Source organism: Mucor mucedo (assembly GCF_025094135.1).
Source record: "Mucor mucedo strain NRRL 3635 chromosome Unknown EV154scaffold_114, whole genome shotgun sequence".
NCBI classification, from domain to species: Eukaryota; Fungi; Mucoromycota; class Mucoromycetes; order Mucorales; family Mucoraceae; genus Mucor; species Mucor mucedo.
The window spans coordinates 50,348-74,888 of NW_026252398.1; the positions used below are offsets into that span (position 1 = coordinate 50,348).

At 36.4% G+C, this 24,541-nt stretch overlaps 9 protein-coding genes across 9 annotated transcripts; 6 read left to right on the top strand and 3 right to left on the bottom strand.

The window, feature by feature from the left end:
- Positions 1-260: 260 nt before the first annotated feature.
- Positions 261-1,146, top strand: EV154DRAFT_522239 (uncharacterized protein). The gene has a single exon (XM_051602977.1). It carries the CDS (start codon positions 459-461, stop codon positions 846-848), a length of 390 nt encoding a protein of 129 aa, XP_051453533.1. The 5' UTR covers positions 261-458; the 3' UTR covers positions 849-1,146.
- A 28-nt stretch (positions 1,147-1,174) lies between these two features.
- On the bottom strand, positions 1,175-2,342 carry EV154DRAFT_522240 (uncharacterized protein; the record flags this gene model as incomplete). Its single annotated transcript, XM_051602978.1, has 1 exon — positions 1,175-2,342. The coding sequence occupies one exon, from the start codon at positions 2,340-2,342 to the stop codon at positions 1,335-1,337; it is 1,008 nt and encodes a 335-aa protein (XP_051453534.1). The 3' UTR covers positions 1,175-1,334.
- Positions 2,343-4,032: 1,690 nt separating this feature from the next.
- Positions 4,033-4,657, top strand: EV154DRAFT_27430 (uncharacterized protein). Its single transcript, XM_051594719.1, has 4 exons — positions 4,033-4,219; positions 4,276-4,325; positions 4,384-4,429; positions 4,499-4,657. The coding sequence occupies exons 1-4, from the start codon at positions 4,100-4,102 to the stop codon at positions 4,595-4,597; spliced, it is 315 nt and encodes a 104-aa protein (XP_051453535.1). The 5' UTR covers positions 4,033-4,099; the 3' UTR covers positions 4,598-4,657.
- Positions 4,508-5,777, top strand: EV154DRAFT_27461 (Longin-like domain-containing protein). Its single transcript, XM_051594723.1, has 4 exons — positions 4,508-4,833; positions 4,921-5,030; positions 5,093-5,256; positions 5,343-5,777. Exons 1-4 carry the CDS (start codon positions 4,762-4,764, stop codon positions 5,648-5,650), a joined length of 654 nt encoding a protein of 217 aa, XP_051453536.1. The 5' UTR covers positions 4,508-4,761; the 3' UTR covers positions 5,651-5,777.
- EV154DRAFT_567926 (malonyl-CoA decarboxylase-domain-containing protein) lies at positions 5,778-7,559 on the bottom strand (the record flags this gene model as incomplete). The annotated part of the gene is made up of 9 exons (XM_051606047.1): positions 5,778-5,873; positions 5,944-6,051; positions 6,126-6,560; positions 6,621-6,770; positions 6,850-6,966; positions 7,026-7,084; positions 7,157-7,199; positions 7,296-7,399; positions 7,490-7,559. The coding sequence occupies 9 exons, from the start codon at positions 7,557-7,559 to the stop codon at positions 5,778-5,780; spliced, it is 1,182 nt and encodes a 393-aa protein (XP_051453537.1).
- Positions 7,560-8,362: 803 nt separating this feature from the next.
- EV154DRAFT_605861 (PXA domain-containing protein) lies at positions 8,363-11,094 on the top strand. The gene is made up of 4 exons (XM_051607499.1): positions 8,363-8,693; positions 8,780-9,055; positions 9,146-10,876; positions 10,944-11,094. Exons 1-3 carry the CDS (start codon positions 8,418-8,420, stop codon positions 10,859-10,861), a joined length of 2,268 nt encoding a protein of 755 aa, XP_051453538.1. The 5' UTR covers positions 8,363-8,417; the 3' UTR covers positions 10,862-10,876; positions 10,944-11,094.
- Positions 11,063-13,879, bottom strand: EV154DRAFT_449887 (uncharacterized protein). Its single transcript, XM_051597193.1, has 6 exons — positions 13,848-13,879; positions 13,667-13,772; positions 13,273-13,551; positions 12,699-13,198; positions 12,285-12,518; positions 11,063-12,202 (listed from the first exon to the last, which is right to left on the bottom strand). The coding sequence occupies exons 3-6, from the start codon at positions 13,489-13,491 to the stop codon at positions 11,095-11,097; spliced, it is 2,061 nt and encodes a 686-aa protein (XP_051453539.1). The 5' UTR covers positions 13,492-13,551; positions 13,667-13,772; positions 13,848-13,879; the 3' UTR covers positions 11,063-11,094.
- Positions 13,880-17,771: 3,892 nt separating this feature from the next.
- On the top strand, positions 17,772-20,803 carry EV154DRAFT_449889 (uncharacterized protein). Its single transcript, XM_051597194.1, has 9 exons — positions 17,772-17,981; positions 18,450-18,593; positions 18,653-18,800; positions 18,874-19,118; positions 19,224-19,247; positions 19,559-19,630; positions 19,676-20,270; positions 20,339-20,367; positions 20,446-20,803. The coding sequence occupies exons 1-9, from the start codon at positions 17,823-17,825 to the stop codon at positions 20,575-20,577; spliced, it is 1,548 nt and encodes a 515-aa protein (XP_051453540.1). The 5' UTR covers positions 17,772-17,822; the 3' UTR covers positions 20,578-20,803.
- A 2,375-nt stretch (positions 20,804-23,178) lies between these two features.
- EV154DRAFT_485408 (uncharacterized protein) lies at positions 23,179-24,246 on the top strand (the record flags this gene model as incomplete). Its single annotated transcript, XM_051598751.1, is given in 5 exon segments — positions 23,179-23,193; positions 23,297-23,335; positions 23,355-23,719; positions 23,891-23,970; positions 24,158-24,246. 5 exon segments carry the CDS (start codon positions 23,179-23,181, stop codon positions 24,244-24,246), a joined length of 588 nt encoding a protein of 195 aa, XP_051453541.1.
- Between the last annotated feature and the right edge of the window lie 295 nt (positions 24,247-24,541).

The following is a 24,541-nucleotide window of genomic DNA, read 5'->3' on the forward strand; positions in this document are numbered from 1 at the left end:
AGCCTACCACGTTTTTTCATTTTCACACCCACCCCATAGGAGGTTTAACGCATCAAAAATAAAGTTTGGGTAATTACCCAATGGCAGACCATGTAAAAAAAAAAAAAAAAAAATAGGTCTTCTGAAATTCAACTCTACAGAATTACTTAGTTGATATAGGTACGGCTTATTTTTAATTTTGCAGTCACGGGTACGGGTAACGGGTACGGTTGCAGTTCGACCAACAGTTCGACAACAGTTTATTTTACTCTTCAGTTTTGATTACAATGAGTGAAAGTAGGTAAAACCTGTAAAGCCAATTTGAATACTTTTTGCTGATAACTCTTTTAGTTATAAAAATTTTACAAAGCCCTGCATTTATTAAATTGCTTGCTGAATCCATTATAAAAAAGGATTGTCCTAATTTCAGTTTTGTTCAATTAGAAATTTTGGGTAGTGGTTCTTATTTTGTTCTTTATATGGCTCAATCACGTTCAATCCTTTTGGAGATTCAGTCAGACATTACAAAAATTTCGATGAAAAAATCAGTTGAAAAATGCTTGGAAATATCCTACCGCTTTGACATTGAGCCTTCGCTTGTTATTCTTTGTACTGATAAGATCTCCTCGTCAGTAAGATCACTACTATCACCCACTTTGGAAAATTCTCATAGACAGACGTTCAAGAGTACTGTGTGGGCGGAAAGTTGCCTAATTATCCTCAAAAATGCAATTAACTTTAGTGAAGACGAACCAAACAAACTTGACCCGTTGGTAGTATTTGCGATCTATTTTTCTGATGATGAAATGCAGAAACAAAAGCTGCGAGATATTGGCAATCCCATTATAAGGGATATAATCAAAGATTAGTAAATAATAGCTAAAGTTCACCCACAATTAGATTAAACCTGCCTATCCTTTAAACGGTTTTGCGTTTAAATATGAATGCAAGCTTATTAGTTTCTGAGCCTTTTATTATTTCATGGGTATTTTACTTTCTTTATCCAAATTGGTCCTTCTTGAGTGCCGCTCATCAGTTATAGACTTGCCGCGATCTGACGTTACTTAATAGACATTTTACTTCTACTCAACATAATATAACAATCTACACATATAAAATATAATTCATAAAAATACACATCACCTTCTAACAAGCACATAATGACTCATAAATCATAATTACTAATTCAACAGTAACATTTAAATGTCAAATATCTGATCCATGATTCCTTTATTAATTACTAACACATTGGCCCTAAGTTCTGTATTCAACAGGGTTTTAAAAAATACGGAAATGAAAAGAAAGATAATTTGATAAAAAATAGGTTTTCCAATATTAAAGTTGTTTTTTTTTTTTCAATTTGAATTATCAGAATTCGTTTGCTTTGACTTCCTTTTGGTATACTTGATGAATTGTTGACGTAATGATTCAGAATTTTTATAATTGAATATATCCAAGTCCTTTCCTTCTTTCCAACAAGCGACCCAATCCATTGTTAGCTCTTTCTCCTCTTTCTTTTGTTTAAATTCAGTGACAAATTTCATGGCATTTTCATACTTGCTATCGTTCCTGTCAGCTGCGGTGGTGGGTGTGGATGTTGTTGGTGGTGGTGGGACACTCGTTTTTATTTTTTTATTTAATGAAGATTCTGTAGCAAATAGTTCTTCATATCCCCTTTTCATCGTCAGAGTTCTTGTCTTTGCATCATTAACGGCTTCTCCCAACTGTGGTTGATTAAGTGAATGTGCGAGTGTCAATAATTTATTATATTCCATAAGTTGAAAATCCATAAATGAAAGCGGAATATCTTTGTTAATGACGCTAATTTGATGCTGCAATATTGCTGAGGTGTATAAATATTGAACCGTTGGATCATTTTTGAATGGATGATCTGCTAATGAGAGACTACGGTTTGTAAAAAAAGAACCAAGTGCAACTAATGGGTGCAGGGGAATCGACAGATTATCTTTGATACTTTCTTTAGAAATAATATAGCAGTGTTCGGTCCATGGTTCTGAAAAGTATGAGAAGACACCTGGGAGCTTGCTTAGTTCCACATGTACATTATCTTGATTAAGCTTCTCTACGCAAATTATCAACATTATAGGATCTTTACGGTATCTTGCAAACGCTTGTAAGCAATAGCCAACAGCTCTTTTCATGAATGCTCTGCTAACTGTATGCTGAATCTCCACGATTAGAGGAGGAAGATCTGAGAGAGCGTTCTTCGGCTCAAGAACCATGTCGGAGCATGTACCGTCTTTCCATTCGCAGTTTCCAATAAAATAGTCGTCTGTTGTTTTTACCAAAGATTCAGTGACGAGATTTATGACTTTAGGATCTCTTAAGACTTCTTTGGCCATTAGATCTTTTCCAGGCTTTAATTTCGTAGGTAAACTCATAAAAATTCAACAACTGAATAAGCTGTACCCGTACCCGTACCCGTACCCGTACCCGTACCCGTACCCGTACCCGTACCCGTACCCGTACCCGTACCCGTACCCCGTACTCGTGACTGCAAAATTAAAGATAAGCGTACCCGTACCCGTACCCGTACCCGTACCCGTACCCGTACCCCGTACCCGTACCCGTACCCCGTACTCGTGACTGCAAAATTAAAGATAAGCGTACCCGTACCCGTACCCGTACCCGTACCCGTACCCCGTACCCGTGACTGCAAAAGCAAAAAACAAGCCGTACCTATATCATACTATTAAATTCTGGGTTTTATGCGACATCATTTTGGCAAAAAGGTATAAAATTAAGCTAGTAATGCTTAGATTTAAGGTTTCCATATATGCACTATTTAATGATCCCATTAATATTATAAATGGTACCTGAATTCCACGGGTTAATTCAATCATTCGTAGCTTCTTTTAAAGTTCTAATATAAGACTAAAATTGTTCTATAGTCAGATGGGTAGAAATTATCCCATAAAATCAACCAATACCACCAAAAAAAAAAAAAAAAACAGACTTTTCACTATTGTTGAGGGGAAGTGGAAAAGAGAAAAGGCAAGTCGTTTCTTGTTTAACTATCGGCGATGCAACTCTTTATCAAATCAGAAATTGAGCTTAGTCTGTTATAAGTTTACTTTCTAGCAATAGTAAAAAGTTCCAACTTAAAAGGGGGGGGGGGGTGTTTAGTCTCAGTATTGTCAGGTGTATTTCTCCATTCCCAATTTCATACGCTTTTTTTCATAAATGGTCGTGGAAGTGACACATCCAAAACAAAGATGAATGTTGATCACTTTTCATTTTCAAAGCCCAAAAGCAGGGACTCATGCAACACGACACGTTTGAGAAACGCTTAAAATCCACTCACTGATCATACAAAACCCACTTTCTTTCAGAATGGGTGACCCCAACCAAGTTTTTTTTTTTACTTTGGCCTGAGTGTCATAACTGTAGTGAGCTGACCAACATAAATTAGTTGCAGACCAGGCAAAGAAGAAACAACAAGAATCACCTTATAAGCTTCATAAAAACACATCCTTACCGCTGTTCTCGAGGATAAATTAAAATGAACTCCTGCAAGCAATTCAGTAAATTTGAGATAAAAAAAAAAAAAACCTTTCTGCTGTCAGAGTGTTTGTGCATCAATGAAATAAGGTCTTAAAGTGCGTTTTGGATCTCAACAAGAAACTACTACTTGCTTTTTCAAAGTCAGTAATAACCGCACTGAGTAGATGGATCCACTGCCCCCTCCTCCAAAGCCAAATGTTATGACTGCTAGAGACGTGCAAGCATGCATTTAAAAAAAAAAGACGTATGATCACCTTGTTTTCTGATGGCACGATGTAGCTAAATGATGTCTGGGGTAAAGTGGATTGACTACTTTCCATTTAATCCCTTGGCCGTCTTTTTGTCCTATTTCATACATCCTTCTACTACTTTTTTTTAAGGTAAGCTATTTCCCAGGTTTAAAAATAACACGCATGAGTGAGATCCAGAGAGATTCATGCGAATTTGTCCCCCGGATAAAAAAAGAAAATGGATTTCCCCCTACTCACACACAAATAAAACTCAGTATGTGACTTTGGGAAAGCCCGTCATCCTTCCTCTTCCCTTTTTTTTTTTTTCTTGGTGTCTCGCACTTTTTTTTTATTATTAAACCATCATGGCAGCTCACGACCATCACGACCATTCCAACTGCAGCCATGACCATGGTGAACCCAAGAAAAACGTTGCCTCTGATGAAATGGCACTTCGTAAACAAGCTGCAGATAAACTTGCCAAGGTAAAAAAGAAAAAAAGATATTATCATTGACATGATTAACTGAAGAAGATAGGCAGTCCTTAATTCAGTTACAAGAAATCGCTAATGAGCACAAAAAGCTAGTTGGGTAAGTTCTTTTCTTTGTTTGATTATCTGCCCTGTTTCTGACCCTATATCTTTAGAAGTAAAAGTTCAAACGAACCTGTCAATAAAGCCGACGTGGATCTTTTGGTAAGTTCCCACTCTAAATGTGATTAATTGAAAGGAGGGGTTTTCTAACGTCTATTTTTTTTTTCATAGATAAAGGAAATGGGATTAACAAAGGCAGAAGCAGAATCCGCTCTCAGAGCCAATAAGTGTGATATCATTGCAACTTTGACTTGTTTAGTCAAGCAATAAAAAAAAAAAAAAAAAACGTGATTTTTTTTTTTTTTTTTGCCACGTCACAATACCAATTTTCGTGTTTTTCCCCCTTTTTTATAATAAAGTAATGTTTGTGTGTGTGTATATTTTTCTCTCTCTTTCTCTCTCTCTCTTTTCATTATTATTATTATTACACAACCATGGTCAAAACTACCATTATCGCAAGAATATCAGATGGACTTCCTTTAGCCGCCAGCATGGATGACGAACAAGTAACCTTTTTTTTTTTTTCAATTGACCATGCACACACACACACACACTCAAAAAAAAACTTACCTTTTCTCTTATTTGTAAAACAGGTCGAAACAGAATTGTCTGAATATAAAGGACAAGCAAAGACCATCTTTAAGCGACTCAACACAAATTCAGAACCGAGATGTTCCATCGAGTCAGGAAAATACGTGTTCCAGTAAGTTACTTTTTTTATCTGCGGAGAAGACATGTGATAACACCCTTCTATAAATACGACAGTTATATCATTGAAGGAAGTGTCTGTTATCTCTGTATCTGCGATCAATCTTACCCTCGTAAGCTTGCATTCAGTTATTTAGAAGAATTGGTCAAGGAATTCAACATGAGTTATGGTAACGAGGTGGATAAGCCTGGATTGAGACCTTATGCCTTTGTCAAGTTTGGTAAATAACATATATACATATATATATAAATTCATGAGTTGTGATTGGGGAGGGAAAAAGGGAAACTGACAGGTTACAATTATTAGATACATTTATGCAAAAGACAAAGCGAATTTATCAAGACACACGTACGCAAAGTAATCTTTCTAAACTCAATGAAGATTTACAAGATGTGACACGTATCATGACCAAGAACATGGAGGATTTATTATGGCGTGGAGATAGTTTGGATCGTATGAGCACCATTTCCGGTGAATTAAAGGATAGCGCTAAAATGTTTAAGGATAAAGCACGTCATTTAAATTTACAGGCCCTCTATCGTAAATATGGTCCTCCTGCTATTGTTGCTTCTGTCATTTTATTTGTGATGCTTGTACGCTATTATTGGTTCTAAATAATAATAAAATTTTTATGTTGCGATAACCAGCCTTGACTGTCTTCATCGCTTACGGCAATCGTGCCTTGGGAAAGGTACGATCGGTGATTGGCCTCTAATCGATCTTGAATATAGTTATAATTAATCATAATGCCAAAGGATTCATGCATTCCCTTGTCAGATGTATCCCCTTTCCAATGAATTTGATGCGCACACGCTCCATTTCGTAAGTGAAAATTCGCTGGGAAAATATAAGAGTTGTTTTTAGATGAATGATTCCCCCTTTTCCCTCCCCTCCCAACTGTACCAACTGGATCCAAAGCATTTGTCTCAATACGCTTTTCATCAAGAATATATCTTGCACACAATCTCATCAATGGACTCTTCCATTGTTCCTGACCCTCAAACGTAGCCAGTTCCTAAATAAAAGAAATCAGTTTTTTTTTTTTTAAGTGCGCTTAAAAAATCATCTCTATCTAAATGCAAAATTTACTGTTTTCCAGCCAAGACCCAGCTCCGCTACAATCGATGGATCGCTCTCGTCATGATGCATTAACCATTTTCTAAAGCCCGGTAAAGGACTGAGGGTGGCAAATGTCTCGAGTTGAGGATACTGCGTTTTCAATCGATCGACGACCTGCTTGATCAGATAATTTCCTAAATTAATTCCTCCTAGTCCCGGTTGTGTTGTGATGGAATAACAAATAGCACATTTGAAATGCTTCGTCTCTTCCTCTAAGGGTAATGGTTCGTTTAAAATGGCTTGCACTGAAGTTGAGATGGAAGGGACAAGAGCCACATGAACAAACACAAGGGGTTCATTGGGTGTCGTGTTCTCTACAAATGCAAATACTCGTCTATCCGAAGCTAATCTTCGTTTGATGTCTTTCCAATCTTTCACAGCATGCACTGCTTCATAACTGCAAATCTTTTTTGTATAAAGGTCAGCTTGTGTTCTAACAACGACACATAAAAAAATATATTTTACCTTTTCAAGTAATTCCGCTGAACTCGTCTGCCAAGTAAGTTGCTCTAATTTTAAAAACCCAATGACATATTTCTTTAACTTTAGACGAATATCCTGTTCCAAACTGGTAAATTCTAGGTAGGACTCGGATTCTCTTTGACCCATAATATCCTTATTTTTTTTTTGTTTGATGGAGTCAAGTGATGCGTGAGACTTTTTTTTTTTTAATTGTTTCAAAGGGTAAACTTACGAGGAGATCAGATCGCATATCTGCTAAAAGTTTTAAACCATTGGGTAATTGATGAATTCGATCGAAAAACAGGGCATATTTTGGCTCAAGATAATGTAATAAATTTTGTTCGACTGACTAAAAACATGTATTTGATATAAGAGGTAAAATTACTAAGGAGAGGAATGATGGGGTACCTTGTTTTGCTCGTGCACGTATGACTTTGCCTCTTTCACCGCGTTTTCCCGGTCAACATCTATTGGTGTTGCTTAAAGTGTTAAAAGGGAGGAAAATGACGAATATAACCTATTTTTTTTTTTTTTTTTACCGAATTCGGTTGCTAATATCTTGAAAAAGTCTCGTTTTCCATGCTACATTAAGAAAGGATAAAACCATGTTTAGTCATATGGGGCAAATATACACATAAAAAAAAAAAAAAGATAAAACACACTAGTTTACACGTTTACTTTATCCAATTGTTTAAAATAATCACAGCATTTGGCTGTAAAGGCAGGTGGAGGTAGATTATTATTATTCTCGGTCACTTTCTCCACTAGTTCTTGCATAAACTCTATATCGTTTTTTTTTTTTTTTTTTTTTTTTTTGGTGAATAGGACACTGAATTCATTCCTCCCCTTCCCTTTCCCCCTTTTTTTTTTACCTGGTCGTGTACGAAGTGTTCGACTTGTTTGTTTTAGGTGGGGAAGAACCCCATAAACCACACGTCTCATTTTTTTTTTAGTGAAAGAAATGGAGTAAAAAAGTAAAAAAAAAAAAACTAGTGAAAAAAAAAAATTGAATTAAAGCGTGGGGATTGTAAAAGAGCTTCACGTGAAAAAAAAAAAAGACAAGGTAGTACAAACAATGGCCTTTTGAAATTAAATTGACACAGTCTCCATGATGACCAGCTGTTTTTTTTTAAAAAAAAGTAACTACCCGTTCATGTGGAGGAGAGCTCCCAGAATAAAAAAAAGGAGAAACTTACATTTTATTTCAAATATCAGGAGAAATAGACGCAAGCAGGTCCTTTTTTTTTTTTTTATTAGTCATATATACTCCTTATGATCCCCACCAGCTTGACAATTTCAGTCATTAAGAAATAACTAAGCAGTAGTAGCAACGAACAAACATCCATTCATATATGAATGCAGTAAAGTATAGATGGGTCACTTTTTTCTTAAAAAAAAAAAAGGGTATTGTGGCTGATATGATAGAATTATAAAAACAACTCATTAAAACAATAGGTCTCCCTTTCCCTTAAAATCTACACCTGTTCATTACTTTATTATAGTATCTCGGTTTAACTATTGTTACCTAATAATGGTTTGTGCACATTTTTTTTTTTATAAAAAAAAATAAACATGAGCCCTTAGTCTGTTCATCATCAGATTTCATAATGTCTGAGCGGCAAAAATCATTTTAAATGATCGTCTTTTGTGGACCAAAAAAGAAAGAGAGGGTTTGACGGGGTTCCAATAAATAAAAATAAGGGTATACTTTGTACGCATCAAGCCCAAGTGCTTTTTTTTTTTCTCTCTCTTAAATATATATACACACACATAATTTCTTTTCTTTTTTAAAAGATCAAAATGCCAGGCATCCTTCATGAATATAAACAACTATTTAATCAGTGTGTCCCAACACCAACAGACAGCGATATAAAACGAGTGGTGCCAACCCTCGTGGGTTCATTTCTAGCAATCTACTCTGTACTACTTTTCACAGACGGTTATTATTTTTTAGTCTTTCTCGTGGTGGGGTTTGGTCTAGGAGGAATTTACTTTTCTGCTGCTACCCAGGATGGTCCATTACCATTTGAAAAGTATGAACGACATCTCGTTCTCTCTGAAACTACACTGGAACAAGTAAAAAAAAAAAACTTAAACTTTTTTTAAAAGCCAAAAAAAAAAATTATGCATATATTAATTCTACCCTAAAAAAAAAAAAAAAGTTTAGTAATAGTGAAACACCAGAAAAGAATGTGCAATTGTTTTATCCACCATTAACCACTGTTGTGAATCAGTTGCTGGACTATGTCATGAGAGACTTTGTCACAAGTTGGTGGACTCCTTTAAATGAGCACAAGGACCCTACTTTTGAAAAATTAGCTCGGGAACGACTGAATGTTGTATTTTTAAATATCCAAAAGATTCTATTAAACCAAGATAGAAATGATATTGTCATGTCTACCGTTTACGGTGTAGCTAATACCCTCATCATTCACATGGTAACACCCTAAAAAAAAAAAAAAAAAAAAGGCCACACAAAAAAAACCCCTTCCCCTTGACTCACTTTTTATTCATAAAAAAAAAAAAAGAGAGAATGTAGAGCCCTGGAAGACTCCCACTTGACCATCGACCACTACGTCAAGGAAAACCCTCAATCTCCCTTTTCTCAATTACTCTCAAGACACGAACAACACCGTCAATTACGAGCACTCAGTCAAACATTTCTCAAAAGAACTTTACCCGCTCAAGACAGAGATTCTTTATTATTAATGAGTCTATTGAAAGAATTACTCGCTAATTTCGTCTTTGGTAGTGTCCTTGAAAACTTGAGCGATCCCGATTTCTTGAATCGATGGATCATTGATTTGTTATCCGATCAAAACAAGAAAACTTCGGAAGCCATCACATCCACGATTTCCGCTGCCGTCTTGGCAGATACCCTTCTCGAGAAGGGAGAAGAAGATACTTTGGGTCAAGTCACACCACCGAGTACACCAGAACCTCAACGATCCACCACCATGATACAGAAACCTACCATGATCTTCTCAAAGAATTCTGTTCATTTCACCATCATGGATATTTCTGCACCTCAGGTCCCAGATAGTCCATTGAATAAACATGAACTCGTTTACATCATTCAAATTGAACGACCCGCCATGGAAGATCATGCAGGTTCAGAAGGCGGTGGTTATGTCATCACACGATCCTACACTGATTTCGAAACTTTTCATACCTTACTTCATGCGAGACATCCTAAAAGAGCCAACAAACTTCAATTAAGACTCCCCCTCCAGACTCATCAAACCAACAACAACAACAACAAATCCTGGCTTAATAAATCAGCATCGGTCATCCAACCAGTCAATAATAAAAGACTCCCACCCTCTTCTGCAGAAGCCGTAGGTCAGGCCTTGGAAAGATATATGGATACGGTTGTGCAAGACATCGAATTGGGTACAGACCCCATCCTCTTGTCCTTTCTTCGAAAGGAACGTAGATCTGACATGGGTTCGGTCGTTTCCTTCACGCAAGAGTTTAAAGAAGAGGCAGATGCCGCTTTAGCTTCCTTGCATGATGTGAGTCGCTCCAGATCTATGTTTTCACGTCATAACACAAGACAAGATTCTTTTTCGGATGAACGTAATAGTTTGGATGATCTTCGTTGGTTTGGTAAGACGCGTGCTGGTTCTGTCTCCAGTCTTCATAGTAACCTCTCGAAAAATGACTCACCCACAGAAGAAGAAGAAGGAGAACACGACCTAGTCGAGTTGACAACGACAACAACAACAAAAAAGGAAAATAAGGCTTTATCACCTATGGACGTTGAACTCTTGATCGAAACTACCTATGCATTAATTGTCGAGATATTTAATTTAACTTCGAGTAATAATAAGGCTTGGATGAGACGATCCATGTTAAACCTCCTTCGTGAGATCGTGCGAAGGACTTACACTGAATTTATCTCGGAACAGTACAGTGATTTCGTTCATGAATACATGTCACCGGATGCCATGGTGGGTATGCTGAATACATTGGGTGAACAGTTTTGGCCAGAAGGGAAATGGATGTTGGACGGGAAAGAAGAACAAACCAAACGTACCGAACAGGATAAAGAGGAGAGTAAACAACGTGCAAGACAACTTTTAATGACAGAGGTCATACCCAACGCGGTCAGGCAACTCATTGGTGATCAAAATTGTAATACAGCCATGGATAGAATATGGGCTCGATGTCAAGATCCTCAATTAAATAGAGTGTTGATCTTGCAAGTGTTGGAACGCATCATTAAACCGATTTTGGGTTAACTTTCCCCCCCCCCCCTTTTTTTGTGTATATATATAAGTCATAAACTGTTTATTATTATTATTATTATTATTATTCAGTTACCGTGTATATATGTGTGTGGGTGTGTGTGGGTGTGTGTGTGGGTGTGTGTTTATTTAATTAAGTTAAATGGTAAAATAATGACAAAAAAAAAAAAAAGGCTTTTTTTTCTTTTCTTCCCCCTATATATATATATATATATATTTATATATATTTACCAAGTTTGTGTAATAAACAAATGATAAATTTGAGATTTATATTCTGGAATGTTTGAATCAGGTTGAGTAATATTGGCAGTGATATTAATTTTTAAAGCATTAGTTCCTCTTGTAAAAGGTACCGTGGTCCAGACATCCTTCTTCGTCGCAGCATTGTTTAAACGAAGATTGTTTTGCAAAATAGTGATACTCACACGTCCTTCCTCTTCTTTGAATGCAGATGGGAATTCAGGTCGAATCACCAACGTTTGTACTCGAGAGGGAATCACAATACTATGTCCTAAATATTCCCCTGTAATCATCATGTTAAACCCTTCTTCCTCCTCCTCCCCGGACGTTAATCGCATCGCGTTTAGAAATGAACCCCCGTTTCGAAATAAGGCGTAAAACTCGTCTGAGGCTTTACCCAAGGGTGATTTCGGTGTCTCTGTCATGGGTGTGTTGGGTCGACCTGCAAATGCATTCACATCATACAAGGGTTGTTGCATCATAATTTGAGGTGGAGGCATACTCATGGATGACTGTTGTTGTTGTTGTTGTAATTGTTGTTGTTGTTGTTGTTGTTGCTGTAAAAGAATTTGCTGCTGCAAAATCATTTGTTGTTGTTGTTGCTGTTGCTGTTGCTGTTGTTGCTGTTGTTGTTGTTGGATCAGGTAAGGATTGATCATTGGAATTTGATTACTTTCAGGTTCGATACTTTGAGTTCTTGATTTATTGGTGTTTAAGAACCGTTTGATTTTACGTTTATCCTCACTCAGGGCATCCACATCAAAGGGACGATTTGACAGACTTAATCGAAAGACAGCATCCTCTTGACTGATGGGTACACCCAATCTAGCCAAGATACGTTCCTTGAGTCGATGTAATAAGCGCATCAACAATTTAGCGTCACGAAAGATACGTGATCCCGGTTCATTGAAATTCAAGGCATTTTCAAACACCAGTTTCATATCGTTCATCCAACTATGAAGGTTTGGGTAAGCTCTGGTTTGCATCTTTTCTGCAATTTCAGATAAGGATCTTGGGTTCTTGATGGTCTTGTAGTATTCAGGATATTCTGATCGGTCGGGTAAATCTTCAAATAACTCTGAATAAAGTCGACCCCTTTTTTTTATATATATTAAAAGATGTTTTGTTAATGATGATTTTCTCTTTCTCTCTCTCTCTCTCTCTCTCTCTTTCTTACAAATTGTCCGTGTGGGTTCTGATCGCATTGAAAAGCTCAATTTCAAATGCAACAGGGTCAAAAGTAGATATATCAATTTCTTTGGTAGGTCGAACAGCAGCAGCATCCGTTTCACTCTTGGGTGGTCTACCTCTTCTCTTTCGAATGGATTGTCCATCCGCCGTGTATTGTGGTTGCGCTGGAGCTTTTAATTGTGCTTGTTGAACAGGGAGTGATGGTGGTGCCATACTAGAACTGGGTTGACGTTGCTGCTGTAATTGTTGTTGGAACAATGCCTGTTGTTGACTTAATTGATGTTGTGGTTGTTGTGGTTGTTGCACCTGCACATGTTGCTGCTGCTGCTGCTGTTGCTGCACCTGTTGCTGCTGTTGATGCTGATGCTGATGCTGATGCTGATGCTGCGGTTGCTGCAACTGATGCTGTGATTGCTGCTGCTGCTGCTGTTGCTGCTGCTGTATGTGTTGCTGTTGTTGTTGTTGGGGCTTTTGTTGCAATTGTAATTTGGTATGCGTCACTGGTTTCAATAGACCGATCCATCTGGGATCATCTTGATTAGAAACGACATCAAATGGTACTTGTCCATGAATATTTTTGGCCTTGGTATTGGCATGATATTTCTGTACAAGTAATCGTACGACCTTTTCCTTATCTCCAAACGCTGCCCATCCTAAGGGAGTTGCTGAATACCATGTATCGTTTAATTCGATATTTGCACCCTTCGCGATCAAGGCTTCAGCTAATTTAACATCGCCATAATACGAGGCAGCATGAAGCGGAGACCACGTAAATGTATCACTAAACATCTCTACCTTGACCAACTCGTTTGGGTCTAAATGGTGATCCTCTTCCAGTAACTCTAAAGCACGTTTTGTTTCCTTTTTGCTAATGGCATCCATTAATTCCTTTATATTGCTCTCTATCAATTAAAAAAAAGTTATTTAGTACAGATCCGTACAAAAAAAAAAAAAAAAAAAAGTTTTTTTTTGACGCAGTTACTTTTGGGTTTGTCTACTGCGCGAAGCTTTATCGCCTTAATTTTGTTTGTAGAGGAGGAAGGTGTTGGGGAATGATTGAAGGCACGGGCAGGAAGTTTTACGATGGCTTTTTCCTTGGGTGGTGTCCACCCTTTAACGAATTTTTGTATTTTGACTGCATCATCATATACTTGTGAATCCTTCATGTTGTATTTTTTGGCATTGGATACCATCAAGTCAATATCTGCTTTACATTGGGACAAAGTTGTATATTCTTTCGCATCGATCTTTGCCTATAATGTTTTTTTTTGTTTTTTGCATGAATTTTTGTTTTTGTTTTTGTTTTTGTACACACATTTTTCACCGGAATTAAAAATTCTTTTTTTAAGCGCGTTTGTGATATTTTACCTTTATATTCTCCAAGGCGATAGGATGCTTGATGATTTGATAATAGTCAGGATATAGCTTTTTGGAAGGTAGTTCGAGAAAGAGTGTGCTTAATTCGTATTCGTCACTAATGTTCGGAGAGAAAAAAAAAATGAGTCTATATATATGTATGGGGGGTTATATAAAATCGCCCTTAATTTACTCTTCAGGGTCTGTAAAGTCCAGTATATCTTGGTATAGCTTTTGAAGGACAAAAGATGATACTGTCTCTTCTCTCGGTTCAATGACTGGCGACTAACACACAAAATTAACAAAAAAGGGAAAATTTCACACAAATTAATTTTTTTTTTTTTTTTTTTACCTTTTCACTACTTCTTCTTCTTCCTTGTCTTTTACGTTCTCTATAATCTTTTTCTAACGTTGTCGATCGTTTGGGTCTGCCTTCCATCTTTACTGATTTACTTTTTATTTTCGGATTGAAGGTCTCGAATTAAAAATTTATATATGTACCCCTTCTTTTAATGTTGTCTTTTTTTGTGTGTGTGCTGAATCAAAAAAAAAAAGTCTTTAGCTCTAATGGAGTTGCTAGTCGCTTCTTTATTTTTAATTTAATTTTTTTTTTTTTTCGTTCACAGGACAAAAAAAAAATTGGAGTGATTCCTTTACACAAAGAAAAAGAGAGAGAGAGACAGAGAAAAAAAATATCTTTTTGTCCAATTGAGCATCCGTCGTGTTCTGTTTGATGACGTAGGTTCTTAAGGCTGAGCGGTTTTTAAAAGTAGAGGGCTGCTTTGCTTTTGATTTTTAGACAGAGCGTTTATTATTAACTTTTTTTTTGTTATCTTTGTATAGTAAAATTAGAATTGGAAGGAATGTTTGTAGAATTTATACGAGAGAGAAACCAGTGATTGAAGCCGTTAATTCTTCGAGCTCAGTTTCGGTCAAAGTATATTGCTGGCGTTTAAGTTTATGAATGTTAGAAAGTAGAGTGTCAAAATCTATTGAAGAATTGCTTGGAGCGGTGAGAGGAGCTTGTTCAGTTGGAGTAAGAAAGAGCTGAGCTATCAGGCGAGCTCTGGGGAATGGTTGAGAAAGTGAGATCGAAAGAAACTATTCAATTTAAGGTTGGTAAAGAAATGAAGCCGTAAAGAATTCAATAGTATTTATCTTTACCTTCAAATACAGACAACCAAGACATATCACACTTCAACAAATACATGTGTTTGCATGCGATATTGTCAAGGCGGAAGTCAGGGCAGCTGCAAGTGATCATTTGTAGATTGTCCACCACAACATCATAACTTACACAAGAAGTTGAGAAAGAAGAAATATCATAACCACTTCTACCAGCAGAATCATTTCTCGCAGTTTCGATGCCATACAGTGTTCGTTACTATATTTCAAGAGTATTTACTTTGGCTTAAGATACCGGGTTCTTTTTTTTTTAATATAGAATATCTCTTAATAAATCCATAAAAATATGACACTTCAAAAATAAAAAAAACAAGAGGGGAACAGGCTACAGATTTTTGATGGGCAAAGTAACCATGGAGCTTCTAAACCGGTTTTTGAAGCTGAGGACTACATTTATTCCCGCGTTAAATCAAACGCCATCTAATTTTTAGGTCTTTTGGATGAGCCTTTGGTCCCCAAATAAACTTGAGTGTCCAATAAAAACTTTACATATGCCACTTACTCCCGGTCAATCTCTCACTTAATTTGTAAGAGTTTTCGATTCTCAGACAGCTTCTTTATTTCAAGCCGAAAATCACCCACTTAATCTGTAAGATATTTCGATTTTCAGTCAAAATTCACAGTCTCATGTTTACGTTATCCTACAATTATATGATACCATTAGTAAGAACCTGGAAGCTTAAGACAGGGAGTTTTTTTTTTTTCTTCTACAAACAAAAACTAAATATAACTTAAAACCTAAAACCTGAAATTGATCCTGATAGTGATATATTTACAAACACCTCCTTTAGAGCCATGTAAAACATACACATCAAATCAAAATCATAAACCTGGTTCCCACCATCACAAGGTAGAAAAACTATTTATCTCAACTTGTCGTCGAAACCCCTTATTATACAAAATGACGTCTCTAACAACATTTGATTTGATATATTATTATTTTTCACTTATAAAAAAGCCTCTTGAGATTTTTTTTTTCTCTTTCTTTATTTCTTTGTTCACTAAAAGAAAGGGGAAAAGAAGACGGAAGTATCGTAAAAATAAGCAAGTATAAATGATACTTAATCTATTTTATTTAATTTTGTAGACAAAATACATATCAAAATGTGGTTGTTTACTTTTGAGCTGATCGTGCTGACCTTTGGTTATCTTTTCCTTTTGTACTGCCCAATTTTTTCCTCATGAAAGGTTTTTTTTAATGGAGGCAAAAGGTTTTTACTGATGCCGGGGTTGGTACCAATACAAGATTTATCTATCGGAGGAAGAAGGCAGTCTAGAATTTGGTTTCCGTTACAAACAGTGTCTTACACTGCCACAGGTATGATAATTTTTATATATTTTCTATGCAAAAAGTCAGTCTTACAGTTTATTTTATCATTTTAAAGCATTACTTCATGATGTATAGCCTATTGGAGCTGTTCCCCCAGTGTCCAGTGGGTGTTATCTGATTAATTGGTAAGTGATATAACTTTTTTTTCTATCACATCTGTTTATGTTCATACTAACGCGAAATTTGTATTACAGCTAGCTCAAGACGATGCAAATTACAAGGAAACTTAGAAATGTTTCTATAGCCGCGGTTTCAACACTGTTCGGTCTTTTGTATCTCTACCAAGTAAGGTCATTCCGCATGTAAAAGCCAAAGGAAAACTCTGACGTCATTCTTTTTTTATTCGGGTATATAAGGAGATGCTCTTAAGGTCGATTTACCACCACACATATCCACCACACATATCTGAACTGCAATAAAAAATTAATCAATAAGACTACTTTTAGCAGCGAAATTAATCTACTCTAACACATTAATTTACGGTGAGTCCACAAAAGTCGGTCGAAGTCCAGTTCAGATACTTGAGGTGACTTATACCCGAATTTTTGAGCGGTTTTTAAAAGTAGAGGGCTGCTTTGCTTTTGATTTTTAGGCAGAGGGAAGGGTTACTTTTTTTTTTCTCTCAAAAAATGAATATAACCCACACCTATCTTTAAACATTATTCACTGAATCTGTCTAAATTTTTTTTGTTGCCACTTTTATAGAGAGAGGTAGATTTACGAAAAAAAAAAAAAAGTTATCGTATAAACATGGAGTCACTGGTAAATACGGCACATGTATTCAACCGTTACTGAATAAACTCGATGTGCCGCCCCCTCACTACTGGACTAACAACCACACGTTTTTTCTTCACTCACTTTAACTTATTAAAACCCTTATGTATGCTATGACATTGCTTTATAACTTTGATCATCTCTTATGCGGACAACAAAGATTGACCGATAATGGCACACCTCGTGAGATTTATTTCGTATAGGTGGGGAGGGGGGAAATCCTCTCAACCGATGTACTTAAAGATAACATGCTGTATAAAGATAATTGGTCTTTTTAATTTTGTTTGTCAAGGTAACGTCTTCCTTGAGTTGCTCCTCACGAGGGATCAGCACGAGGGGGGGGGTCCTATTGGTATGGTTAAATAGGAAAGCTACTTTCATCTTTTTCCTGTACTTTATGAAACAAACGAAAGGCTGTAGATGTATTATATATATATATATAAACAGGTGTTGGTACAACGTCAGAATGAGCTCATTAAATGTTTACTTGACAATGGAAGTTTTATATTGAATAAACATTTCTTGTAAACATTGGAGACTCTAATTTAGGGTGTGTATGATGACCAAGACCTGATTGACTGTGTGTGGGGGGGGATCACAATGAATAAGCCGCTTTCATTCTCTCTTATCCCACAATCAAATAAAAAAAAAATCCACTTTCCCAGAACCAATCATTGCGAGCTATTTGACTATAGGAAGGCTCGTTGCATGATGTTACACTAGGCTGATTATGGAATACCCGTATCTGATTGGACATGACGTATGGGACTCTAAAAAAAAATTTTTTTTTGTTTTATTGCCCTGCAGAGTGAGGGAGAAAAATAAAAATAATACCTTTCTTTTTACCACAACCCACTTTTTAAAAAGAAAATAATCAAGATGAGCAACCTTGGAGCACTCGATATGGCACTTGACGATGTCATTTCTCAAAACCGTACAAGCAACAAACGTTCAAATAACAACACTCGTCGTGGCAACAGCCGTTCTACTGGTGGTGGTGTTAACAAGAACCGCTCTGGAGGTGGTGTTCGTTCTTCGGTATGTTATTAAAATCAACCTCTCCTTCCTTTCTATTTTATTTCTACCAAAAAGAGATGTTTAAAGATGGCTTCATCTCTCTTTCTTTTTGTTATTTTTTTACCTCCTCTTTTGTTTTTCTCCTTCATCTCGTCCCATCAAGAGGAAAAGAAGGGGGGTATTTTATTGCAAACGTTGGAGGTAGATGGAGAGATGGACAATATTTTGGGTTCTATTATTCTTTCACACACATACACACACACACTTGTTAAAAAAGACCTTGCTGAAGAAGGAAGACACTTTTGTTCGTGGAGGCTCTCTTTGTGATGAATAGATTGGAAAACAAATGTTCGCGTCTTTTTTTATAACAGCTTCTTTTTTTTTTTTTACGAAATATTTTTTTTTTTTTTTTTTTTTTTTTTTTACTTTTTATTATTCTTATTTTTAAAAAAAAATTATCCTAATCGTCAACCCTCTATAAAATCAAAGCCCTACAATGCCAGACCTGCCCGTAACAACAACACATCAAGAAACGCCAGATCTGCTGTCGAAACAAGAAACACAAACACTCGTAATAACAATAGTCTTGTTGTCGCTAACTTGCATTTTAATGTCACCGAAAAGGATCTCTACGTAAGTTATTATCTATTTATATCACATCTGTGTATTCACTCTTCCCTTTTGTCCTGCAGGATCTTTTCGGTCAAATTGGTCAATTAAAGAGAGCTTTCCTTCATATTGGTCCTAACGGTAAATCTGCTGGTATCGCTGATGTTGTTTTCGTTAATGGAAATGATGCTGAAAAGGCACGCAACACATACAACAATGTTGAGTTAGATGGTAAAAAAAAAAAAAAAAATTAAATTGATTCTATCCTAAATCCCATACTCACCTCTTTTTTTCTCTTTCTTAGGTCGTCCTATGCGTATCACCAACGCCTCTATTGTCTCTGCTGTGGCTGCTTCTTTACCTTCAAATAACGGAAGACGTGGTGGTAATCTTCGTGGTGGCAATAACAGCACTCGCGATAGCCGTGATCGTCGTGACAATAACACACGTCGTTCTACTGGTGGTAAAAGAGAAAACCGTCCCAAGCCCAGTCAACAAGACTTGGATGCTGAGATGGATAGCTACATGGGTTCTGCCAACAATGAAGATGTTCAAATGAATTAATCTTCCTCCCTTTCTCCCTCTCTCTCTCTCTCTCTTCTCTATACATACACACGCACGTAAACACACACACACAAACACTTGAACAAATAGCGTTTCTTTTTCTTTTTTTTTTCTGTCTTTTTTTTAATAAAATATCACCAATCTCCTTATTGACCTCAATATGTAACAGTTCACAATCCCCCCCCCCTCCTCAAATATCAGGATGGTGCCACGTATAATTCCTTCTATCGGTATCAGCCATGATTGTGGCAATCCCATCCAGACAGGGTGACTGGTTATAATCAAATGTAGTAACGGGTTTTTTTTATCTTTCTTTTTTTTTCTTCTTCTTTACTCCTTTTTTTTTTTTTATTATTATTATTATTTTAAACAGCATATCAATGTCAGACTCACCAAAGAAAGAAAAGAAGGACAAAAAGGACAAGAAAGACAAGAAGGACAAGAAGGACAAGAAGGATAAAAAGGATAAGAAGGACAAAAAGAAGAAGGAAAAGACAGTGATTGCGGAATTAGGAGAACCTGTTCAGTCTGCCAATTATAAGTTTACGGACGAATACCTTGACCAAGAAAAATTTAAGCCTGTGCGTAATCCTTCATTCAATCCTTCTCTCATCTCTCCCATCACTTCACCCACACCTTCTATTCACTCTGGTAAAGAAGAGAAATGGACCGTCACCTCAAATAAGTCAAGAGACTCGCTGCCCGCGGTTCGTCCTGAATCTCCTTTAACTCCCGCTGAACTGCAAGGTTTTGCCTCTTCCAAGTATCTCCCAAGTGCAGGCTATGCTCACCTAGACCCCTCCAAACATAAGAACGCTCATTCGGCCTTTGATCAACTACAGAAAGTAGTCATGGCTGCAGATCCTCAGCCTCGCACCTCCTCTGTTCCACAGCAACCCACACAGCAACCGTCTCTTCAGAAGCAACAGCAACAGCCTATTCAACAACAACAAAGGCAGCCTGTCCAGCAACAACAACAAAGGCAGCCTGTCCAACAACAACAACAACAAAGGCAGCCTGTTCAACAACAACAACAACAAAAGCAACCTGCTCCACAGCTACAAAAGCAACCTTCCCCACAACAACCCCGCTCTCGTCCAAATCGCTTAGAAGACGGTGCTCCCGTTTTACAATATGGTAAACAAATAAAATGGGATGGCGTAAAAAAAAAAAAGATGATTAAACTATATTCTTATTATTAATAGCACGCGCATTATGGAGTTATACAGCTCAGGTAAATAAAGAATGGAATCGATTGACAACCTTTTTTTTTTTAAAGGCTAACCCTTTTTTTTTATATATATACAAACAGATTCCATCCGAATTAACATTTGGAGCAAATGATAATTTTGCCATCCTCAGCAAACAACCGGATGGTTGGTGGTATGCTGAATTACTAGAAAAGAAAAAGCGAGGCCTTGTTCCCGGAAATTACATGAAATAAACCATATAAAAAAAAAAAAAAAAAAAAAAATTTAGATATATTTCTATTTTTATAACAAAAATTATGTAGTCTTCCTTGCTGATTGGATCAATGGCACTCACATGGTCTATTTTAAGCCTTACAAATGTTCTTTTTTAACCTGTCGTACAATATCCTTAATCATTTAATATAAACTTTTTTTTTTTTTTCCACAAGGCTTTCTTAACTTACGAAACTTGATAAAATAACACACATCCACACATCGATCACATCCTATTCATTTTAAATCACATTTTTTTTTTTTTTTTGTTCAGGGCACACATCATTTGCCGTTTTCACACGCCAATCTCAGAACACACACACACACATACACCCATCTTTCTCTCTCTCCCTGGATAAAGAAACCCCCCCCCCCAATCATGCACCCAAAAAGCTTTTTTTTCCCTCAGCAAAAAGCTATAGTGTGCAACATGGAATCTTTTTTTTTTGTATTACAAAAAGAAATGCAAGAATGGTTTCAGCAGTCTATGTGTGAAAGTAAGACATCGTGTTCACCTCCCTCACTCTTCATAAAAAAAAACGGGAATGCATTCATTCAACGTCAGCACTAAAAATATGTATCACTTTCCCCTCCCCTCCCCCATCGTCCTATAGTATGTTACATAGACACTGTCTAACTGAAACTGTCGCCCATAGTTACTCAACTATTGTTTCCCCCTCGAATGGGTAAACACATTTCATCCTTCTTAAAACCATTCAATGCACACGCTATGTCTCTTTTGAGGGATGAGGCTTTTTCATATATAAAAAGAATGCGTATCTATCTCATTTCTCATGATGAAAGGGGTAGGTGTTTCATTTCTTATATATGTACCTTTAAAAAATGTATTGCTTATCAACTATTAGACATCATTTGTATTCTATTTTTTTTTTACAGCATTTATCTAGTCATTTTAAAATATCTGACTTGGTTAAACACAGTCTTACCTATCTATCTACTGAGCTTAATTCATACGCGTCTCTTTTCATACATGCAGAAAAAAAGGGGGGGGGGGACTTTGGGAGAACTCATCTTCACTCAAACGTAATTTTTGCATCACATGATGGTCTACACATAAAGCCTCGTTACTTCGATTGACATGCCATTTTTATCGTCTAGACTTTATAGGATGATCGAATTTCTGTTTTTACCATAAACTATGCGTTTTAGTAGTAGTAGTAGCTCGTTGTAATGATGAGTGAAGCAGATAGACAACTACCGAATTCTGAATGGCTTATGGTGGCGGAGGAGGGTTGGTAAATCTTCATCCTTCTTTATATGAAACTATCTATGACTACTCGCCTTATCAAAAAAAGCTTTATACCTGAATGACTGCATTCAGTGGCATTTAAATAACCTGCACAGCTCCAGCAGATTCATTCTATCGAAAGTTTATAACACTCCAAATGACACCAACTTAAATGCAAATTAAATCTGCTGGCTGAGATTTTATTTATTCTAGTTCGGTACTTGATAGAAAGTCAAAAGCAATACCCTCCTCCTCCTCCTCTTATAAAAAATTTATGGCCCGTTCTACGTATAGTTTTCCCCCTAACAAAAAAGGGTTAAATCGATCGTTTTTTTTTTTTTTTAAAAAAAAAAAGTGGAATCTGATGTAGTACTTTTTCTCAATCATGCATCCCCGCTTATTATTCCCAAGAATCGCATACCGAAACTTCGTTTTTTTTTTTTATATCTAAATCAAAAGGCGGTGTTTAACTAAATATGATATATATCGGATCCTTTTTTTAATTCAACAACTTGAGCTTACTTTGGTGTTCATGGCTAGCTGATTTGATTATTTCTCTCATAGTGCTATCTCTCTCTCTCTCTCTATCATCACCTCTCTTACCTTTGACCACTTTAGTTTTCAAGCAATTTCGGTCGGCTCCTGGGTTCCCAAATAGAGTCTACTGGTGTCTATCGATTGCCGTCTCTCTTCTTGATTCTCAAATATCTACCTTTATTATTCGATAATCCAAAGCAATTGGGAGTACTTTTGCGTAAAACTCTTTATTCCCTCCAAAACCTACCACTTCCTTTAGTATAGGCAAATAGAAAACGTTTTTTTTTGGGGGGAAAGGTTGACCTATCTCTCCCAGCATGCTATCGTACGATTCATCACTCAAAGTTGCCTCACAAAAGCCTCACTTACAAATGATCTAGGAACATATTGTATGTCAATCAAGGAAGTTTGCGGTGATGAAAGCCTACCCCCCACCTTTAGCATCTGCTTTGTTGATGCCTCAACCTGAGAAATTCGAGACATAAAATAACGAATTAAGAATAAAAAATAAGAAATTTCAACAAAGTAAAATTATCAAACTGCAAAAATAAACTTTAAAGTCTTTATTTATACAATAAGTTGGGTTCTTTATAATATTCATATTCAGGGCTGGCTGAATATCAATCCTTAGAGTGAATTCTGTCAAATATACAATTGGCGTGTTGTCAATTAAAGATCGAGCATTTCATGATAGATACCTTCGAGAATATTGTCATTAACGAGCGGTCATATTATTGGATTGTATTATCTGGAATAAATGTATGGCTATTGTTTTCTGTATATTGATGAGTAATCAATGCGTAGTAATAAAGTATAATAACATGTATTTAATATCAAGAGTGATGCAATATTTAGGTTAAAACCCCTAAACTTTATAATTAAACTTTTATATATATAATATTCATTTATTGGAGTCCCAATATGAAGCTAATAATGGGCATGAGAAACTGTCTGTAAGTTACTCTAATAAAGAGAGTGGTAAAATCGGCCTTTATTAACAAGCTTAGACGAGAGGTGGTGGGAAGGGAACAACGGGTTATCTTGTTGATGTACCAATATTATTGTTCAGTACAAGAAGCAACTCTTGGGCGATGTCGCACAAACACTCAGGAACAACAATCACAGCCACAACCCCCAACGCACGGCCCTCCCAACCTAGGGTGGGTGAAGGGAACAGTTGCATCTCTCACCCAATACTCAACGTTTCCAAAAATGGTTTCCATAATGGTTTCTGTAGCTTCAAGATGCCTTCAGTACACGATTAATCTTGGCCATTATTTTGGTTTATGCAAAAAAATGCTTCACAGACCTTGTAATTCAGCACGTGATCTCTTGAGGTACCCTTGACTACGTACACTTTGGCTGTCCCTAAGAAAAGCGTAATTCATATATTAACTAAAAAATCAAGACGTAAACCAGCTATTGTTAATCGTTACTTATTTTATCATGGGAAAACAAAAGTACTTATATAAGGAGACAGTTCGTTGCATTTTTTATACTGTAAACAGCTTGGGTTTATCAGCTACTGTATATAGCTCAGTATCATCAATTGTGTACGGTGACAAGGCTTACCGAACCATCATTGCTAGTAAAACAGGTTTTCAACGTGACCGGTTCTTTAGGTTCACGTGACTCGGAAAAACTTTGGGAGGCGGTTGCGCAGACGTTTCTCTCCAGTTCAGCTCTCTTCCTTTTTGACTTGGGGGGATTTTTCAATTACATTTTCTCTCTTTTTTTTTTTTTTTTTTTTTTTTTTTTTTTGTTCGCTAAAAAAGAAAAAAGCAGTTCCAAAAAGAGGACAAAAATCTTTTTTGTTTATATTTCGTTTTCTTCTTCGACATTGGTGAGAAACTTTGTCCAGTAATCTTTTTCCTCTCAAAAAAAAAAAAAAGAATTCCCTAATAATTGTTGAAGTCAAAACTCAACATTATACATAATTCAACACAATCTGATTAAATTATGCGTATACCAAATACCTCGTACGTATTATAAACACCAGCAATAACTATTTTGATTCCTTTTTGTATCATACAACTTTCCCCCCCTCCTCCACCCTCAAACACTAATAGATCAACTCAACTAAAGTCTAGACTGTATATTATTCTTTAAAAAAAACACGATAATTGTCAACTCAACTTATTTCTAATTTCAATTCATCC

What these genes read in the sequence shown, in the direction of transcription:
- EV154DRAFT_522239 (XM_051602977.1), top strand. Translation starts at nt 459, where the DNA reads ATGGCTCAATCACGTTCAATCCTTTTGGAGATTCAGTCAGACATTACA.
- EV154DRAFT_27430 (XM_051594719.1), top strand. Translation starts at nt 4,100, where the DNA reads ATGGCAGCTCACGACCATCACGACCATTCCAACTGCAGCCATGACCAT. An exon ending in CTGCAGATAAACTTGCCAAG is followed by an intron (nt 4,220 to 4,275) that starts GTAAAAAAGAAA and finishes GAAGATAGGCAG; the next exon opens with TCCTTAATTCAGTTACAAGA. An exon ending in GAGCACAAAAAGCTAGTTGG is followed by an intron (nt 4,326 to 4,383) that starts GTAAGTTCTTTT and finishes TATCTTTAGAAG; the next exon opens with TAAAAGTTCAAACGAACCTG.
- EV154DRAFT_605861 (XM_051607499.1), top strand. Translation starts at nt 8,418, where the DNA reads ATGCCAGGCATCCTTCATGAATATAAACAACTATTTAATCAGTGTGTC. An exon ending in CTGAAACTACACTGGAACAA is followed by an intron (nt 8,694 to 8,779) that starts GTAAAAAAAAAA and finishes AAAAAAAAAAAG; the next exon opens with TTTAGTAATAGTGAAACACC. An exon ending in ATACCCTCATCATTCACATG is followed by an intron (nt 9,056 to 9,145) that starts GTAACACCCTAA and finishes AAAAAAAAAAAG; the next exon opens with AGAGAATGTAGAGCCCTGGA.
- EV154DRAFT_449887 (XM_051597193.1), bottom strand. Translation starts at nt 13,491, where the DNA reads ATGGTATCCAATGCCAAAAAATACAACATGAAGGATTCACAAGTATAT. An exon ending in ACAAACCCAAAAGTAACTGC is followed by an intron (nt 13,199 to 13,272) that starts GTCAAAAAAAAA and finishes TAATTGATAGAG; the next exon opens with AGCAATATAAAGGAATTAAT. An exon ending in AGAACCCACACGGACAATTT is followed by an intron (nt 12,203 to 12,284) that starts GTAAGAAAGAGA and finishes TATAAAAAAAAG; the next exon opens with GGGTCGACTTTATTCAGAGT.
- EV154DRAFT_27461 (XM_051594723.1), top strand. Translation starts at nt 4,762, where the DNA reads ATGGTCAAAACTACCATTATCGCAAGAATATCAGATGGACTTCCTTTA. An exon ending in CCAGCATGGATGACGAACAA is followed by an intron (nt 4,834 to 4,920) that starts GTAACCTTTTTT and finishes TTTGTAAAACAG; the next exon opens with GTCGAAACAGAATTGTCTGA. An exon ending in TCAGGAAAATACGTGTTCCA is followed by an intron (nt 5,031 to 5,092) that starts GTAAGTTACTTT and finishes TAAATACGACAG; the next exon opens with TTATATCATTGAAGGAAGTG.
- EV154DRAFT_449889 (XM_051597194.1), top strand. Translation starts at nt 17,823, where the DNA reads ATGAGCAACCTTGGAGCACTCGATATGGCACTTGACGATGTCATTTCT. An exon ending in TCACCGAAAAGGATCTCTAC is followed by an intron (nt 18,594 to 18,652) that starts GTAAGTTATTAT and finishes TTTGTCCTGCAG; the next exon opens with GATCTTTTCGGTCAAATTGG. An exon ending in TCTTTTTCTTTTTTTTTTCT is followed by an intron (nt 19,248 to 19,558) that starts GTCTTTTTTTTA and finishes AAAAAGGACAAG; the next exon opens with AAAGACAAGAAGGACAAGAA.